The 19,794-nt window shown below is 33.9% G+C and overlaps 3 protein-coding genes and 1 long non-coding RNA gene across 4 annotated transcripts in view; 2 read left to right on the top strand and 2 right to left on the bottom strand.

Moving 5' to 3' along the window:
• Positions 1–8,662, top strand: part of LOC129800243 (dynein light chain 2, cytoplasmic) — a 53,231-nt gene extending 44,569 nt beyond the window's left edge. The window contains exon 4 of the mRNA XM_055844515.1: positions 7,516–8,662. Coding sequence (XP_055700490.1) covers positions 7,516–7,677 — 162 coding nt within the window. The 3' untranslated portion in view covers positions 7,678–8,662. The remainder of the gene's footprint in view (positions 1–7,515) is intronic.
• Positions 8,663–8,754: 92 nt separating this feature from the next.
• On the bottom strand, positions 8,755–14,970 carry LOC129800120 (2-methoxy-6-polyprenyl-1,4-benzoquinol methylase, mitochondrial-like). The gene is made up of 2 exons (XM_055844490.1): positions 14,441–14,970; positions 8,755–9,747 (listed from the first exon to the last, which is right to left on the bottom strand). Exons 1-2 carry the CDS (start codon positions 14,905–14,907, stop codon positions 9,306–9,308), a joined length of 909 nt encoding a protein of 302 aa, XP_055700465.1. The 5' UTR covers positions 14,908–14,970; the 3' UTR covers positions 8,755–9,305.
• On the bottom strand, positions 11,861–14,350 carry LOC129800260 (uncharacterized). Its single transcript, XR_008751609.1, has 2 exons — positions 12,125–14,350; positions 11,861–12,022 (listed from the first exon to the last, which is right to left on the bottom strand). It is a non-coding gene; the product is annotated as an uncharacterized LOC129800260 (long non-coding RNA).
• Positions 14,971–15,143: 173 nt separating the features above from the next.
• LOC129800204 (protein GUCD1) lies at positions 15,144–16,499 on the top strand. Its single transcript, XM_055844496.1, has 2 exons — positions 15,144–15,322; positions 15,381–16,499. Exons 1-2 carry the CDS (start codon positions 15,144–15,146, stop codon positions 15,922–15,924), a joined length of 723 nt encoding a protein of 240 aa, XP_055700471.1. The 3' UTR covers positions 15,925–16,499.
• Positions 16,500–19,794: the final 3,295 nt, after the last annotated feature.

Raw genomic sequence — 19,794 nt, 5'->3', positions numbered from 1 at the left:
TGTCTTTAAATTCTACTATCTCAAAAGATAGTAGAAAATACCATCCTCCATAGAAACTTTCCTTTAGAATCTACCATCTTGACATTTTAAAATTTACTATCCTATGGATAGTAAATTCTAACAGCCGGATGGTAAAATTTACTATCCTCATTTATATTTTACCTTGACCTCTCTTAGATTCTAATATCCGGGAAGTAAATTTTACTGGCCGCATATTAGATGTTAAAATTTAACTGGAGGACAGTAAATTTTAACGGAGGATAGTAATTTGGATTGAAATTACCATCCAAGCCAGTAAAATTTGCCATCCTGCTGTTAGAATGTCATTTTGGAATATCGTGGGTGCCGATTCAACCGTTCCCGATATGCTTTGAATACATTATAGCAATTCGTGGCGCAGCTGGAAGATGCTGGACTGTCATCACAAAGGTCGCGTGTTCAAATCTCGGCGAAGTCGTCAATTTTCACGCACCAAAATGGCTTGAAATACAGAGAATATCATCCAAGAAGGCCCCCAAGCCCTCAAACAATGGCCAAAAAACAATGAAAATAAGGAAAAATAAATTTTTCCGACATTTTTCATTCTAATATCCGGCTAGTAAAATTTACTATCCTGCCAGTAAAATTTACCATCCGGCTAGTAAAATCTAACATCCGGGGATATTAGAATTTACCATCCGGCTATTAGAATTTACTATCCATGCAATAGATTCTACAATTTTTGACAGTCCAATTTAATATCGCGTTTGCTGGGTGACTTTTTTACTATCCGGCCATTAGAATTTTGTATGGAGGATGGTAAATTTTACCATCCACATTTTTCTCGGTGTATCATGACTTGATTTTGCTTAGAATAATTTTCTAATTCAAGCATGGATGGATGATTTTCTAGTCTCATTAGAAACAAATTAGCAATAATCGGGGAGCGCGAAAATTTTAAACTTAATGTCAAACATTTAACCACTTTTGGTGGCGCTGCTTACCAGTAAGAAGTCGATTGGTCTCAAATTGACGAAAAATTTATTGAAAAATGTGTTCGATTTTCATTCCTTTATTTTTTTCCTTTTTAAGTAATTCATTGTGATTGTTGCAGTATTTTTTTCAATTTTAATCACATTTTTAATAGTTCCTTTATAATTAAGAGGTGTGGAGAATACCTAATATAACTGTTATGGATGAGAAAAAGAGGTGTTTTTTGGTGCCCCAGAAAGTGTTTATTGGTACCCCGGGTGGTTGAAAAAAAGCGAAAAATGCATGGTGACACAATTTTCCTTTTTACGAAAAACTGAAGTGCTCCACATCATTTTTATATGCCTCAATATATAGCTTATACTCAAGGCTATAATATGCGGTAAGCAAAATTTTTCTAAAATTTACAGTTTTCTAGGGAAATTTAGTCAAAAGCGCATCTTTCAAAAGTGTTTAGTGGTACCCCAGTTTCCCCTAAGTGAAACCGCGACGAAGCGCTTCCAAAACCTTGTTGAGAAGCACCTGAGTGCAGGATTTGCTCTTATTCCTGGTATTTTCTCCTTTCTCATCTAAAACAATAAAAAATCAGTCCAAAAAAAATCATATTTCCGGGGTTTCCTATTGAAGCATTTGCAGACACTTCAGAAAAACCCTTTTGTTCACAAAATAGGTGATTATTTCATTTGAAAACTTCACGTACCGTTAACAATAAAGATTAGCACTTAAGTTAACTAAAATTAGCCATAAATATGACATAAATGTTAAACAAAACGAATAAACAATAGTCACCTCATTATGTTTTTCATTGGAAAACATGGTCGATTAATGAAAAATTCAATGGTGAAAAGGTACACTTTTAATTTTTCTGAGAAATTAACAAATTAAAATCTGTGAATATGAATGGATTTTTGCTTTATTTGAAGCAAAATTAATAAAATAATGAGATTGTGGTATAGAAAATATATAAATATAATAATTTAGTACTGTATTTATCATGAAAACAATGACGTTTCCATTTGGAGTAGCGAAAAATTTCCATATGGAGCAGGTTTTGAATTAGCTTAATTTACCCTAAGTCATGAGTTTAAGCATTCAGCAGAGCTAAAAATCTATTCCATCCTTTTCAATAATAGGAACTTTTCGCCTAGAAAATTGTCTGCGGAGGATGTAAGTCCTTCCTTTCCTTATTTCCTCTACTGACAGGAAAGGGAATCTATATAAGAAGAGCAACAAAAAGCTCTGCTCGTTTGTGGTCTATCTACGTGTTCATTTTTTTCCTGTTTTGCCGGATATGTGCTAAATATAATATTTAAATGTTGTGCGATGGTGCGGGAAAAGTGGTGGAAAATATATAAAAATAGGAAGCGGAATGGATGGATGATTGAAATGTGGCTGGATGGATGGTTCATCACAGTAAAAGGTGATGCTTTTGTGTGTGTGTATAAGGGAAGGTAAGAAGTTGTATATGTATATGTTTGGGGCAAAAAGGTTGAGGGGTGGGTCGTTGTTGAAGGGAATGATAGCGACCAGCATACGGATGATTGCGTATTTTGAAATGAAGCGTGGCTTGCACGCCGGGGGGGGGGGGGGGTAAAGGTGGGCTAAAAAAGTGAATGTGCTTCGAATGGAGATTGTTGGAAGATCCTGATTCTATTAGGTTAAATATGTATATTCAAACCTGTGATATAGCGAGTGTCTGTCATATAACGTGCTCTCATTTATATCATGTCACTGTAAATTATGTGTTAGATCTTGAATTAGTTTTCTCATCTTCTCTTCAAAATTTTAAAAGGTTAAAAGGGAAAAAGGTGTGTATAGAAGAAAGGGGCAGCGTGATGGGGTAATTGAGAGAATATATTAGGATTTTTTTTATCACATAAATTTATTAATATGTGTACTACAAGTAAATATAGAATATAATGTCTTTCAAATTGCTTCTCGTCCTTCAAGTGCAAAATTTCTCTTATTCATGTTTTTGAGTGTCCTTCAAATGGTGTATAATATTGAGTTTTCTTGAGAAATATATTTAGTCATATACGGAATTTTACCATTATAATTAAATTTCTCAGATGGATTCAGAGGAAAATGGGGGAATGAGGGAAATGAGTCTACGGAAAATCCTTAGAACGCCTGAAGAGAGAGAGTCAATGAAGCAAGAAGGGATTGAATGACTGTGACTTGAATGTATCTAGGAATGCGGAATGGGAAAAGTGCCAATATTCAAAAGTGAGAGGAGAATTTTGAAGAATAAGTTCAATTGGTGGCATAGACATCCTTAAATTGTGTCTTAGGGAATGGTGAAAGAAAACACAAGAAATTTTCAGAAACTCGTACTAATATGCCGGATCTTTGGAATGATATGATATTAGGAAAATCTGGCATGTGGCCAAATAGTAGCAAAGAATCTCAGAAATATAAAGATATTATATGAATTTTTAGATTAGTCATGGGTCATGTCATGGCATTTTTGTAAAGGACACTAAAAGAATGATTCTTTTTTTGGATTAGTCTTTGAAATATCTTTCTGTTTTATTATTAGATATTTTATTGTATGTTATTCCTTATGCATAATTAAAAAAAATCAATGAAATAAAGTTCACAGACTTGAGCATGAGTCAGTAAATAAAATTTTTCTTTGCGTTAAAAAAAAAGAATTGAAGACTTACTTTTGTAAACTTTTGGATGGAAAAGAGTGAATATTTTGAATAGGGGTTTTTTCAGGATTTCTTTATTGTTAGAATTGTGCAATCTTTATTGTTTTTATTTCCTTAAGTCTTGTTTTTTTTATTGTGTTAAAAATACTGCTAAATTCTTACATATAAAAGTGAAAAATACCACTAAAATCTGAAAATTTAATGAGAAACATAAAAAGTTCTTCAATTTCAATTAAAAATAAAAAAATTGACAGCTGTATGAAATTGAAAACTATAGCGCGACTTCAGTAGTTTAACCCTTTAAAGATGAGATTGTAAAAAATTAGGAGTTAGAAAAATATCACTTTTTTTACTTCTTAGAGCAATGCATAACTTTACAGAATGCTGTAGGGCATTCTTTTGGGACACCGGTGTTCCAATTGTCCATAAAGGAGTAAACATGGAAAGTGTAAAAACTTCTATCTTGGCATGTTGTTCGACAGAAAAACACACGAATTCTATCGAACTTTCTGTATTAATTTATTTCACACGACTCAATTACATAATTACATTTCTTAGCTTAAATAGTGAACTGGAGAAAAAGGTGGGGAATGCAACGATTTGGGGGAATATAGGAAATGGAACAAGGTGAAAGAATGTTAAAAATAGTAGGAAATGCAGTGTGTAAGAATTTGGGGACTGTTTGGGTAAGGGTTAGGTAATAGAGAGGTTGTGATGAATCACAACAGGCAAACAAAATGCCTCTTTTAGAGAAGTCTAGTGGATTTGTATACGGTGACTACGGGGGTCATTCTGCTCCCAAAATGACCAATGAAACGTTGTTTTCTGTTAGGCAATCTCTTACTGAAATTTTTTGTATGCCCACGGCTTCAGAGATTGTACAATTTTCCAAAACACATTGCCATTCATTTTGATGCTACAGTTAAAACCCCAGAGAAAACCGATAATCTGCGGTTATGGAAGTCCACACTTGTATAAGTTACTCTTTAGCTCTATCGAGCATTTTTTTTGAGGTTTGATTAAATCTTGTCTTTTTCGAGATTTTTATCAATCTTCGTTTCATGGTTATTTACGATCTATGCGACTCTTTACTTTAAGAACGATGAGTTGCTTAATTATACTGCTCGAACTCCACAGAGAAAGCAGTATATGTAATCCTTCGATTTCGATTTATAAATACATTTTGACTGCTTACCCTTAAAAGGTCGTATTTTGGTAGAATTTCGCAAATTCAAAATTTATAGTTTTTTCACGTTGCGCTCTTTGTCCATTCGTTCGGCCATTACTACGCTTAGAGGCCAAACGGTTAGAGATATAGACTTGAGACCTTCGGGAAATCCTTCATAAGTCGACCCTGGGACCATAAACATACCCCTTATTGTCTCCCACATTTGTTCAAGGTCAAAATTAAAAAGGTTCTAGAGAACGTATTTATCAAACGAATGGTATCATGCTTTGACTCGTTGATAACGGCTTTAGAATTCCTGATAATTTTAAACCGGTTCCAACCTATGATGAACGGGTAATGAAAAGGATGTTTTGAGTAACTTTAAATCGGTTGAAAACCGTAAACGGTAAACGAAGCGAAATTACTTTTGGGGTATAGTATCTAAGTTACGAGTTTGAGCATTTTGCAAAGTAAAGGACTTTTAATGAAGTAAAGAGAAAAAAACAATGAAACTGAAGATCTATTCTTTTTATCAAAATACATACTAACATTTTGGCATGACACTAGTGGCAGTCGCTACAAATTTTGTTTTAATTTTATTTGTTACAAAGAAGAATATATAATTTTGTCTGGGTGCCTGATTGTATGCGCACAAAATTTATTAATTATAAAAATTCAATATCAATGTAAAAATATTGCAAAATCGAAAAACTGCACTCGGATAGACTAAATGGTAGCTGCTGTCATACTTGGTCTATCTGTGACACTTTAATTAGGGATCTGCGAATTGTTAACTCTTTCGCGTCACACTTTTATTCAGCAAGTGAATTCATGTAAAATTTAGTTTTTCCTAATTTTATGATCAAATATAATAGTTCTGAGAGGAAAAAAAAATTCCATTGCGTGAAAACTCGGAAAAACTCCGGGTCATATATGACCCTATTGTCGGCAAGGGAAGTATACATACCATTTTCAAAATCTATATCACGGGCTTTTTAAGAGTTTTTGTTGCTTGAATTTATTAATTTGGCCAAAACCATGGCAAACTGGATTATCTGTCACAATATTTTGAGTGGTATTTGGCAAAAATAAACTTATCCACATATTTTTTCACACACAATACAATTGCACAATATGGGAGGCTTGCAGAATACTCTAAAATATTGCAAAATATGTTATAATTCATCAGATGTAAGATGAAATGTCCAGGAGCAAGATATTTTCCTTCTGGATTTCACAAAGAAAAACAATGTCCCAACTGTCCCAACTACATTGTTGGCACGAAAACACTTTCATAAACTTTTACCCTTGCCGACAATAGGGTCATATATGACCCGGAAAGTTCTTCGCGCTTTTCTGGAAAATTGAGAGTAGTTTATTATATCAAAATATGCAATATACTATCTTTGGATATTCTATTTTGTGTTTCTAAAGAATTTTTTGCTGAAATAATAAATAAAAAAAAATAATTTTGAAAAAGAAAAGTTATTTCGCAAAATTCGAAATTCGTGATTTTTGATCTCAAATATTTTCTTTTCCTGAATATCTGGAGTCTTGAGAAAATTAGCCAAGAATCTTACATCCTTCTATTATGATGTCGTGCACAAACCGATAGATTTCAATTAATGTAAATAGTCAAAAAATATTTTCCCCGGATTATATATGACCCGAATGACGTGAAAGAGTTAATGCTGCACGATTACGTACGTAGTAATTTAGTTCCACTTTTGTTTTAATACACACACTCACCTTGCCATTTTACCACTAGGTGGGGTTGGCACTCCTTGTACTGTACATCATCGTCAGACAATGCGAACCTGGGTCGTTGTATCTTCGTGGCCCTTCAACCTCATGTTCTTTTTTTTATTTTAGAAAGCTATGTAGTAGGGGGCGGCCAGGTCTATTTTGTTGTAATAAACAAGGAAAAGGTTACAGGTTCCAGACTCTACTCCTACTAACCAACATCTCCGATCTCTCCTTTATTGAGAATGTAAATTTAACCGTGGTATCACACTAGAGAATTTCACATTAAAATGTTAATGTAATTCACATTAAAATGTTAATGTAATTCACATTAATTGTTGCTGATATGTGTCCTAATGTGCAACAATCCACGTTTCATCGTGGTATTGAGCAATTCTAGCAATGTGTCCTGACTAAATCAGCGATTTCGAGAGGATCATGAAGTTTTGATCAGCAACTTTTCACTTTAACTTCAATGTGAAATTCTCTAGTGTGATAACTCCCTAATATTAGATACTGTAAGAACAGATTCTTGATGAAGAGCTCAAAAGCCCTTAAGGGTTAAGTAGTAGAGCACTTGATCCTTGATGTAAGTGCCCCGAGTTTGTGTCTGTAATTTAAGAAACACGATAAAATTTCACACATCGAAGAGATTGTCCGCAGGGCATAATTTAATTGACCATCTCCATGACTATATATAGGAAGACGTATTGATTCTTTGTAAAAATGGGGAAGAGATAAGGAGAACTTTTCTATATAAAAATCGTCTTTTGGATATATCGTATTAAGCATTAACATAAAAGAATTATTCCTACATTTCGGGAACACCTGTCTAATCTCACGATTTCAAAATAACAAATAAAATAAGTTACTTGAGTTCAAAAGACTAAAAAAGATGTGATTTCAAATGTTTTTCACTTATAATTCTTTTTGGAAATTCCTATTTTTACTAAGGATTTGTTTTGTTTATTTTTTTTGCAGGATATAGCAGCTTTTATCAAGAAGGAATTCGATAAAAAATACAATCCCACATGGCATTGCATTGTGGGACGCAATTTTGGATCCTACGTTACACACGAGACACGCCACTTTATCTACTTCTATCTGGGTCAAGTTGCTATCTTACTTTTTAAGAGCGGCTAATTCGTTTCTTGATTTTGTATTTAAAAATGAAATTATTTTAAGGAAACTTGTATATTAATTTAAACGCAGAAGTTAAATGAAAACAACAAGAGAAAAAAACACAAAAAGTGACACTATTTAACACGACAAAAACAAGACGGTAAAACACTGAAAAAATCACACAAAACAGAGCAAATTACCACACACACATAATAAAAAAAAAAGAAAAAAAACTGCTAATTGACGCGAGTAAACACCGAAAATCTCAATTGAAACAATGAAGATAAATTCAACACAATTTACACTTTACATTTAAAAAATACTTATAAATAAAATATAACATGTGAAAAAAATATTTAAAAAAAAGAAAAATCAACATTAAGAATAAGTGTAAAAAAAAAAGAACAGCTCTAAAAGAAATCTTAAATATTTTGCAAACTTCTTTAATTTCATAAATATTTCAGTTTCCTTAATAAATTGTTACTTTTCTTGCAATTCAATTTTAAAAGAAAAATGCACTTGACAAAAGGATGTCTATCAAAGATGATGATAATTGATAAAAGAAAAAAAAAACTAATAAAACAAAATTTGTGAGACAAGGATAAATTACTCAATTCTACTATTTGTAAGATTGATGAGAGAAATTAAAAAAAAAATGTCCTCTGGAAATATATCCAATTTTTTCTATGCGATAATTAAAAAAAAAATGGGAAACATCTTAAAAAAAAATTTACTGTAGTGAATGGAACAAGTTAAAGAAACGTGTCGATAAAAAGAAAAAAAAACAAGATTTACATTAAAGAAAGGATAAATATTAAATTAAAAAAAAAATAATGCAAAGAAATATCGCGTAATTGCTAGCAAAACCGATTTTACTATAACTTTTTAATTTTTTTTTTCTTTCAAAAGAGTTTTGCGTAAAGAGGAGATAGGATTTACAGAACTTATACACACTTTCAGAAATGTGAGATATTTTAAGGCATTTAAATAAATACAATTATCTATATTTTTCTTTCATTTTTTTTTTCATGCAAATTTTACAGAATTATTGTACTGTAGAGAAAAAAAAGGGGATAAAGTATAAAGAAAAAGAGCAAATTTGCTGTCTTCATGTTCAATGTTTTATTTCCTTATATTTAGAATGAGGTGAAGAAGATGGGTTAATTGAAGACCAGGGATTACTGTGAGAGGAGAAAAGAGGACTATGTGTTTTCACAAGGTGTATTAAAATCTCGAATCTTCTCGATTTAATTCAAATGCACTATTTTGCCATAAAATACTAAAGAGAAAATGAGTAATAATTGAAGGATAGTGCTCAAGGGGTAAATGATGACTTAGGTAAAAAAAAAATTAACATAAAAAAAGATAGAATGTTAAATTCTTTGTTTTTTTGTCTGCAGAATCTATGTCCAATTATAGAAAAAAAATACATTAGAAGAAAACACGTAAACCAAGGGAATGTAAAAGATAAGTCGTCATATTTTATGTACTTAATTTTTTATTTTTCTCTTCCGCAAACACACCAATGCAGCTAAAAAGAAACATCATTGGAAATTCTATAAATGTGTTATGTATGGATTATTGAAAAAAAAAAAAACAAATTATATATGGAAGATTAGAAGAAACTAATTAAACAATACAGTGGTCTTTCACTTTAACTTGAAACCCGAATGTATTGAGCATATTCCGAGGGAGAGATCACGGTAAGTAACATGGCTGAAGCCAGCTGATCGTATCATCTGCACAAATTCATCCTTGCGCGGGAAACGTCGAATACTCTCCACAAGATACTGATATGCATCCCACTGTCCGGCCAGGATTTGTCCCATGGGTGGAATTACTTCGAACGAATACGTATCGTAGATTTTCTGTAGAGTTTCATTTGTCAGATGGCTGAATTCCAGGCACAGAAATCTCCCTCCCGGAGCCAGAACACGATATGCCTCACTCAGAACTTTATCAATGTGCGTGCAATTCCTTATCCCAAAAGCTATTGTGTAAGCTGTGTATGTATTATCCTCAAATTGGAGATTCTCAGCATCTGCACAGACCCAGTCCAAGACGCAATTAGCTTTGTCCCTGTACTCCAACCTGAAATGTTCAGAGATCTCTCTCAAAATTACTTCTAGTCAAGGGAGAGACATTAGATCGGGCGTAGTGTACAAATGTACAGTACAGCTACAGTAGACTCTCGCTCAATCAGTCGAAAAATTTTGTTGACAATTTTCACATTTAATTATGAAGCTAATTTGCTCAAATTCGCTGTAATTCTTCCTATTTCATCGTGATTCTTTATAATTGAGCGCTTTTTGTGGAATCTACAAAGGCTTTGATGCCCAAATCTGTCGATAAACCGGATGACATTTTGCCCCAAATGCCCCGATTGAGAGAGAGTTTACTGCAGTTGGAAGTGAATGGAGCTTTTAGTAAAGGAAATTTATGCAAAAGACCTGTAATTAATTGACCCTTTATTTAGCCCAGAATAAAAGTTCTTTTCCTCCCAAAGCTTTCTGTGCTCTACGCATCATAAGTGGTTGAATAGGTACAGTAGAGTTCCTCAAAATTGATCAATATTTTCAAAAACGTAACGAAATAGATGTGAAATGCACTTTCCCTAAATTAAGAAAAATAGCTTTAGAGAAAATACCAATCTAATTTATTGTAAAATAAATGGAATTTCATGCGGAAGTTAATATAATACGATAATATTGAGGAAACACCGGAGAAAAATGCTTATACAGTAGACTCTCGCTCAATCGGCTCTTTATCAATCGGGCGAAAAATTTTGTTGACAATTTTCACGTTATGAAGCTAAATTATAATTGAGCGCTTTTTGTGAAATTTACAAAGGCTTTGATGCCCAAATCTATCGATAAACCGGATAACATTTTGCTCCAAATGCCCAATTGAGAGAGAGTCTACTGTAACTCACTCCACGCAAAACTTTCTTCATATAACCTCAAATGTTACATTTTGAATTCAACCGTGTCGTTCAAATTTGAGGAACTCTACTGTAATTTATTCAATATAAAGCGTGTCCACGATAAGATTGTTCCCAAGAATAATGCTTTAAAAATGAAGTCTACATTAAAAAAAAAAGAAAAGAAAAATATTTTTTGAAACTTTAATTCATTGTAGATATATTACTTTTTTTATTCAAGTATTTGATTGGCGAAATCTCGAATCTTCTTCTTGAGTCCTCTCATCAAGGTCTGTACAAGATCATCACCGCGGCTCTTGATTGTTTTATTCCATTTTTTTTTTAAGTCCTCAATGTTCTCGACGCGTTTAGCCTTCTTCTTCAGATCGTATTTGATAATAGCCCAATACACTGAGAAGATAAAGAGGGTGCCATTAACCTTTTTTCCTCGTAACTTTAACACTTTTTAGGTGTAAAAATATTGCAATATTTTTTAATGTTAATTTTACATCTTTTAAGGGTAAAATCAGCATGAAAAAGGATAACTTTAACCCATAATACACCTAGAAAGCATAATATTTACACCGATTTCTGATAAATAATGCAGGGTAAAATTAACATTTCCGGAATGTTATTTTAACGTTTTCGGATTTCTCTCAGTGTATGTTTCAACCACTGAGAGAAATCCGAAAAAGTTAAAATAACTTTTCGGAAATGTTTATTTTACCCTGCAGTATTGATCCTAAATCCATGTAAATATTATGCGTTTTAGGTGTATTAGGGGTTAAAGTTACCCGTTTTCTTGCTAATTTTACCCTTAAAAAGGTGCAAAATTAACATTAAAAAATGTTGATATATTTCTACACCTAAAGTGTTAAATTTATGAGGAAAAAAAGTTAATTGCTCCCCCATTTTTCTCAGTGACTGTACAGAGATTTGGAATGTTTGGCGGATTCATCTCCTTGGGTACATAACGAACGTCGTTCTCTTCGTATCATTCTTTGGTTGCTTTTGACTAATGGCACGACGCCAAATCTGACCAGAAGATCGAGGGTATGTCATGGCATCTGTACAGAGGCAACAGGCGTTTTTGGAGGCACTAAGTGATGTAAATTGACGAATTCATGTTGCCTCGCATGAAGAACGCCTTGCTCTGCCTTGATCCAAACCATATATATTTTTTGGAAACTTTTCATAATTTTGTACCTGTACTTTTTCTTACATCCTAAATATACAGCCAAGTTGTCCAAATTAATAACCAAGTTGTCCAAAATTCGAGTCAAATTCACCTCTATATATCAATTTATTGTATAGTCCTACATGTTACTTTCTGTATCCTGGGCATGAACAAATAAACTTATTATTATTATTATTATTTTTAAACGTATTAACACTAATTTTAGTAAACACAAAAAAAAACCCTTGCCAAGTTTATAAACAACCCTTCTGAAAAGTAACAAAAAAAGTCAATTAGTATTGAAAATATCGTACTTCAAACTTGGAGCATCGATGCTTATAAGTAGACTGTCCAAAATAATGAGCTCTTACCCTAATTGTTTGAAGTCTCCTTTTACGTATATGTTTCATCATCCATCAAGATGCATCCACTAAAGCCAGACTGAAGACTTTTAAAAGTCTTCAGTCCATTCCTCTGTTTGATTTTGTGCACAAGACTGGGAGAACATTTAAGTTTTTTTTACTCATATTCCTCACAGATGTCGAAGGATTGTTCTTGTAGCGCATGATCACCTTCTTCTCCAAATCTCGATCTCCAATACCCCGATTTTATCTACATCCAGGTTTCTGTGCAGTGGTTTTACTGTCGAGGAATCGAAAAATCACCCTCCGGGCGGTCTGGCGTAAGGTATTTGTGAGTTTTCCAAGGTCTGCGTAGTTGATTCCAGATTTTTTTAGATACGTGTACATGATCAGTTCTCTTCTCTTTTCCATTATTATTTCGTATCTCAGTGAAAAATGAACAGAATTTGTTGAGAGTTTCACCAAAAGAAAGGTAAAAACACGTGTTACAATATGTTTACACAACGAAAATGCGCTAGTGACATTTGTCATAAAAATATCAAATCATTTGGAAAATTTTATCGTGGACACGCTTTAAGTTACTACACAAGTGTTGAATTTCAAGATGTTGAATTTGGAATTGTTGAATTTAAAAATTGTTGAATTTTTATGTGTAAACCCAAAAATTGTTGAATTCTGTTTATTGTTGAATTTTTTTTTCAATTCGAAGATTTTGATTTTTTTTGCATTTTTAGACATTTTTATTGGTTTTTCCTGTACTCTAATCCCCCCTAATGCGAAATGATTACATCTGATGCTCGGATCTTCATGATATACTTATTATGCATATAAATATTTGATGTTCTATATGACTTTTTCCCAATGAAAAGCATCTCGGCTGAAGAATATGTCTTAAATAGAAATTCAACAATTTTTACACAACTTTTGTTTAAAAATTCAACAACTTTTGTTTAAGAAATCAACAACTTTGGTTGAAATACACAAGGCTTCACACTATAATAGTGTGAAAAATTATGATCAAACTATAATAGTGTTAATTTTTGATCATGTGACAAAAAATACCATAAAGTTGTGTATTTTTTTTACACTATAATAATGTGAAAAACTATAATCATACTATAAAAGTGGTAATTTGGGTAATTTTTAGTATTTTTCAACAGTTTTAAATTACAAAACATTGTTGAAAATTTTTTATGACTATAATAGTGAGAAACTTTACACAGATAGCAATTAAATAATTAATTTATCCGATTTCACACTATTATAGTGTTAAAATTTTACACATTTTCAAATTAAACAACGTTGTTGAAAATTTTTCAACTATAATAGTTGTAATTTTCAATCAAGTGACAATACATTACCAAATTATGTATTGTGTATTTTTTAAACGTTTTTAAATTAAACAACTAAAATGGTCGATTTTGTACTATTATAGTCGTAAAATGTTAGACATTTTTTTTACTGTGTAAGAAAGGAATGTTTATTCAGATCTAGGTCTAAGTCTAAACCTTCCTCCCTATCCGACGATCATCAGCCTTTTCTTTTTGAATTAAAATAGATTTAGAAAATTGAGAAATAAGCATATTACGAGTAATTATACTTAAGAAACAGTTGCAAAAAGGCTCCTGAATCCACTCTCTATCATAGAATCTTGGCGAAAATCTGTATGAAGTCATCTCAAATAGAGATTTCTGGACATAACAATTTCCTTCGAATGGCTTTTGAGGACCTTAGCGTAATACTCCCGATACCGAAGCTTCACTTCATACAAGATTACCTCTAAATTACTGAACTTACACTGAGAGAAATTAGAAAAAGTTAAAACAACATTCCAGAAATGTTTATTTTACCCTAAAGTATTGATCCTAAATCGATGTAAATATTACGCTTTTTAGGTGTATTAGGGGTTAAAGTTACCCTTTTCCCATGTTAATTTTATGCTTAAAAAGGTGTAAAATTAACATTAAAAAATGTTGATATATTTTTACACCTAAAATGTGTTAAAGTTATGAGGAAAAAAAAGTTAATCGCACCCCCGTTTTTTCTCAGTGTAACGTTTTTTTGGCCACAAATAATATTAATAATGAGTAAATAAATTTAACAAGAACAATTATGTTCAAAGAACTACTTGTTTAACTAAAACAACTAAAATATTAACAAATTAGTGAGAAACTATTACTTTAATTGATTTTCCTCTTCTAAAGTATAAAAGGGTTGAAGGTTCATACAAATTGTGGAACTACTGGTAAATGGTGTACCGGTTATAGGAATATTGATATTCCCTTGCTTTTACCTATTACATATTCTATAAATGTAATTTCTTACTTTTCTGCCTTTGCTTTTCCCACATTTAGCATATGCTGATTTATGTCACTAACTGTGAGATGACTCTCCCTCTTGTCCGCTGCCTGGGTATTCGAGAGGTACTTCAGGAGTCTGAAGGCAATGTCTCCTGTGCCTCCAGCCATATCCAGGAGTTTTGAACCAGGTGTCGGTCCAAGTTCCTCAACAAAGGCATCTTTCCATAGCCGATGAATGCCCATAGACATTGCATCATTCATCAAATCATACGACTCGGCTACATCCTCAAATACCTTATAAACTTTTTTGTCTTTCTCTTCCTCCGGAACTGTTTGGTATCCAAAGTGCGTTAAATTTCCACTTGTACTCCTATCATCAGACGAATCTTTCGATTGTAGAACTATTGGAATTTGACTCCTGAGGCACCTAACACTTGTTTTCACTACAAATCCATGCGAGTTCCTGACTAAAAGTCTAATTTTCGAGAACATTTCTTCACCTCTGCAAAAACTATTTTGAGATACCTAACCTCACTTCTGCAGTCAGATGGGAAACTGACAGCTGCTCGGATGGGCGAGGGCTTTTAAATGGGCTTGGTGTGATAGCAATTTCTAGGAAGAAGTAGTGTTAGTCATCTGTAATCAATAGAAGTTGGGTGGTAATGTGAACCAGGAGCATGACATCATTCTAAAAGTATCACCGAGGGAGACATCCAAGAGCAGCAAAAATGACAAAGAATCCAAAAAATATTCCTGTATCCTGGAAATGGGATTTGATTCACTACCGACAGCGCTATGACTGGGACTGTGGGCTGTCTTGCATCCTTATGGTACTCCCAGAACAGCAGCGTAAGTTCTTCCTTGAAAACTTCTCCCAAGTGTGCTTAGAAGAAGGTTTTGGCAATAGGTAAGTGCATTTCCGGAAGCCTTCTGATAACATTCCTAAATTATTCTGACACTTCCAGCACCTGGACAATTGATCTCTGCTATGTGCTGAAACGCTTTGAGATTCGCCACAAATACCTTACTGCCACCATTGGCGTCAACATGGGATACTCTGAGCACAGCTACTATGACAAAATCCTCCATAAGGACAGCGATAGGGTCACGAGGCGCTTCCAAACTGCTCAAATCAGTGGAATTGTCATAGAACAGCGGCAAATCACCACTGATGCTCTCACACGACATATTGCTCTCGAGGGTCCAGCAATAATCCTCACAAATGCTTCTCTCTTGACCTGTGATCTCTGCAAGTTCAACAAACTCTCCACTGAGCTGCGGTCATTTTTGCCATGGAAAACCACCTTCAAAGGCCACTATATCGTTGTCTGTGGCTACATTCTGACCCTGAGGAAGTTCTTCTATCGCAATCCCACAATGAAGGACCACCTTTGTATGACTTCTTTCAATAATTTGCATGATGCTCGTATTTCATATGGAACTGACCAAGATGTGATACTCATTTACGGGCAACAAAATTCTGCAGAGTTTCAGGAAAAGGCTTCGTAAGTAGCACAATGCAAGCGGAAAAATATAAGAAAGAATGTAACTTTAAGGGAGTAATACTTCACATTGATATCTTAAAATTTATTTATTTATTGTTCCTCGCTGATAGTCTACTAGAAGCCAGGCGAAGTTTGTTCATCTGTTTTTGCGGTTTTTGCCCTTATAATTTATTTAAATTCTCTCTTGGGTAAGACGAAAAATTATTAACAAATGAATAAAATTAAGCTCAGAACTTTACCATGGAAACAGCCTCTGTCTTCGGACCGATACGTGTCCTCTATTAATACGTAATAATCAAAAGATAAAAAAGCAGTGATAAGACTAGATCACCTTATTTCAAGTGCGATTATTAAACTGATCTATAGATTTGGAGCTGAAACAGAAGGGCGTATAATTCAGTAATTTTCTTATTTAATGAATTATAGTGCCCGTTCTCTAATCCGAATCGGCGTAATCCGGACAAGTTGTCGACGGTTACATTTAAAATAATTTTGACGTCATGTATGCATCAGCAATGAAAATAAATTATTCTGTGATCTTTTTGTCTAATAAATGAAGTATAATAGCATAGAATTCTCTAATTATGTATTTTTAATCTTCTTTAAAAGTTTTATTCTAATTAAAGTTTCTAGTTGAAGAAATTCAAAAAATCCATCCGGATTAAGAAGCGGAAATCTGTCATATTATCTCCCAATCATCCGGATAACGAAGCGGACACTGTATTTCATTTTGTGAAAACTTTTTTTCCAGCGGAAATCCAGTGGAATTCACATGGAAATTCTGTGGAAATCTAATGGAATTACAGTGGAGATCCAGTGGAATTCAAGTGAAAATCCAGTGGAATTCCCGAGGAAATCCATTGAAAATCCAGCGGAAATTCAGTGGAATTCCAGTGAAAATCCAGTGGAAATCCAATGGAAATCCAGTGGAAATCTAATGGAATTACAGTGGAGATCCAGTGGAATTCAAGTGAAAATCCAGTGGAATTCCCGTGGAAATCCAGCGGAAATCCATTGAAAACCCAGCGGAAATCCAGTGGAATTCCAGTGAAAATCCAGTGGAAATCCAATAGAAATCCAGAGGAAATCTAATGGAATTACAGTGGAGATCCAGTGGAATTCAAGTGAAAATCCCGTGGAAATCCAGAGTAAATCCATTGAAAATCCAGCGGAAATCCAGTGGAATTCCAATGGAAATCCAGTGGAAATCTAATGGAATTACAGTGGAAATCCAGTGGAATTCAAGTGAAAATCCAGTGGAATTCCCGTGGAAATCCAGCGGAAATCCATAGAAAATCCAGCGGAAATTCAGTGGAATTCCAGTGAAAATCCAGTTGAAAAACAGTGATAAGCCCAGATAAGCTTTTGGTAGGTGAGATTCTTTACAGGTGACCTCGAAATGCCTGCAACTCGGAATGCGTGAAAATACTATTGTGAATTGAATTTTTGGAGGTAAAGAATCGCGTCGCGGAAACTGTTCTCGGTGATCTAAACAGTTGAAATTGGCTCGGTTAGTTAATAAACCATAGAGATAGAGTTCGGTCCATTAAGATACAGTAGACTCTTCGATATCCGGCTGACTGGGGGACAAAATGACATTTAGGTTTTTTGAATGATCAACGGTTTTTCTATTTTGTGCAGTGTGAATTTATTTTCTGTCTGACAAAGAAAACGAGAATTTTCTTCATGGTGTGCTTATGTTTCATTTTTTATCACAATTATGTATTAAATACTTCGATACAATGTTAATAATATACTTTAATTCACTCTGGACAAACTTCATGTTTAGTGAAAATAATTTTGAATATATCAACCGCCAGTGTTTGGCAGCTGTTACCCGGATATCGAAGTGCTGGATATCGAAGAGTCTACTGTATTAATAGTAAAGGTCGGGGTACAGTGAAATGGAGTAGGGACAGATGGGATCCACCATTGAAAAGTTCTTGATTTTAGTTACAATATACTGTAGAAGCAATAAAACCCGCCATCAGCAACAAAGGCTCTGCTTTGGGAAAATTCCTGCTCTTTTGAGACAAATAGTCTCCTTTCCAGGATCAGAACCACTTCGAGTATCTTTTAGGAATATTAGTACAGTAGACTCTCTCTCAATCGGGCATTTGGGACAAAATGTCATCCAAATTATCGATAGATTTGAGCGTCAAAGTCATTGTAAATTCCACGAAAAGTGCTCAATTATAAAGAATCAGGATAAAATAGGAAGAACTACAGCGAATTTAAACAAATTTGCTTCATAATTAAAACGTGAAAATTGCCAACAAAATTTTTCGCCCGATTGAAAAAGAGCCGATTGAGCGAGAGTCTACTGTAACGAATAGGCATGCAGGTAGAGAAAGGGAGAACTGTCTCTTTTTGGCGGACCGTCGTGCAGGACAGACGTGTTTAGAAAGAGCTCTTTGCGGACAGTCTGGGGCCCACCCCATTTTATTTGTTCACAAGCCAGTCCATTCCCTAATTAAATAATTCACATTGCCCTCACAATAATAAAATTTCATCGAAATCGCTTCATAAATACTGAAAATGCATTTTTGATTATAGCTCGGGTCAGGGAACGTCAAAGGAGGAGTGCGATCTACCGTTGAAAAGGTCTCGACCTCAGCTACAATATATTAAAATTTAAAGAAAAAGCATCGTCTAGTTTTCGAAATATTCGAAATCGATTTTTCGATTAATCGGAATTTCGATTAAATCTCCACGAGAGTTTTCCAAAATGGGCATTTGAAAATTGAATTCTTGACCTCTTCTAGTTCGGGTCAGGGAGGTCGGGGGGTCGTACATTTCTTTTTAATCGAAAGGTCTTAGGCCCAGCTATAACATACTAAAAGTTGTTGGATCGATCGATGCCATAGGGGCTGAGTTATTGAGAAAACAAAATTTGGTGTGTTTCAATGTGGCGGAAGGCTAAATGTAAATGGCTAAATGTCGAAAAAATGTCTTTTTTCTCGACATTTAGTTGCTTGCACCGGGCGGGACTCAAACTCACAGCTGTGAGAGTCGAATCAGAGATCTCACCGGCAAAGAGTCATTGGACTTGCCTATTGCGCCACTGAGATCAAAAAAAAAAAAAATGAAAAATTGAAATCCAGTGGCACATGATATTTGTAGTTTTCCAAATTTGTCCGCGAACAAATAGTTAAGTCAAGTCAAATCATGTTCAATCATGTTTGTATGATCACCACTGAATTCATATTTTTTCTACACTCTAATAATTCCATTTTGTATTTAAAATCTTGAAGACTCATTAGAGTTGAGAATAAATTAAAAGAAGTTGACACTTGTATTGCCTTCTGCACTTGGACAACTTAAGGGAGAAATTCAGAGAACGCATTAATGAATCACAAGGAAATGGTGATCTCATTATTTTTACTATTGATTCACAAAGATCTTGAAGAGTGGCTCAAAAGTTATATAAGATGTAAAAACACAATTTTGGATAGAATAAAGTGGACATCGAGAGAAGCAAGAAGTCTTCTTTATTTCTCAACATTCTGATTTCCCCGCTCGGAAATCATAATTAAATGGCCTTTGAAGGGACGACGATCATAATCTTGTTTACAGTCCAGGAGGAAGTGGTGCAATTAGGCCGGTAGCTTACAATTATTTATTCTTGCTAGAAAAAGTCTGTCTTCGGAGAATCTTGTTTACGGTCTAAAGTGACTTGATTGAGTCAATATGACATATACAGCTTGCAAAGGCGCTATCCCAACGTTTTTCTCATGAGGTTGATTTTTGAAGCTAAGACGGCAATGGACAAAAAATCATTAAATCTAGCATCTATTATGATCTAGGAGGAGAACAATCAAAACTAAGTCAATGGACGTCTCTGTGATGTATTTACTCCCTCAAAAATAATTTT

The sequence above is a fragment of the Phlebotomus papatasi genome, chromosome 1, assembly GCF_024763615.1.
Source record: "Phlebotomus papatasi isolate M1 chromosome 1, Ppap_2.1, whole genome shotgun sequence".
NCBI lineage: Eukaryota > Metazoa > Arthropoda > Insecta > Diptera > Psychodidae > Phlebotomus > Phlebotomus papatasi.
This window is presented reverse-complemented; position numbering and strand designations above follow the sequence as displayed.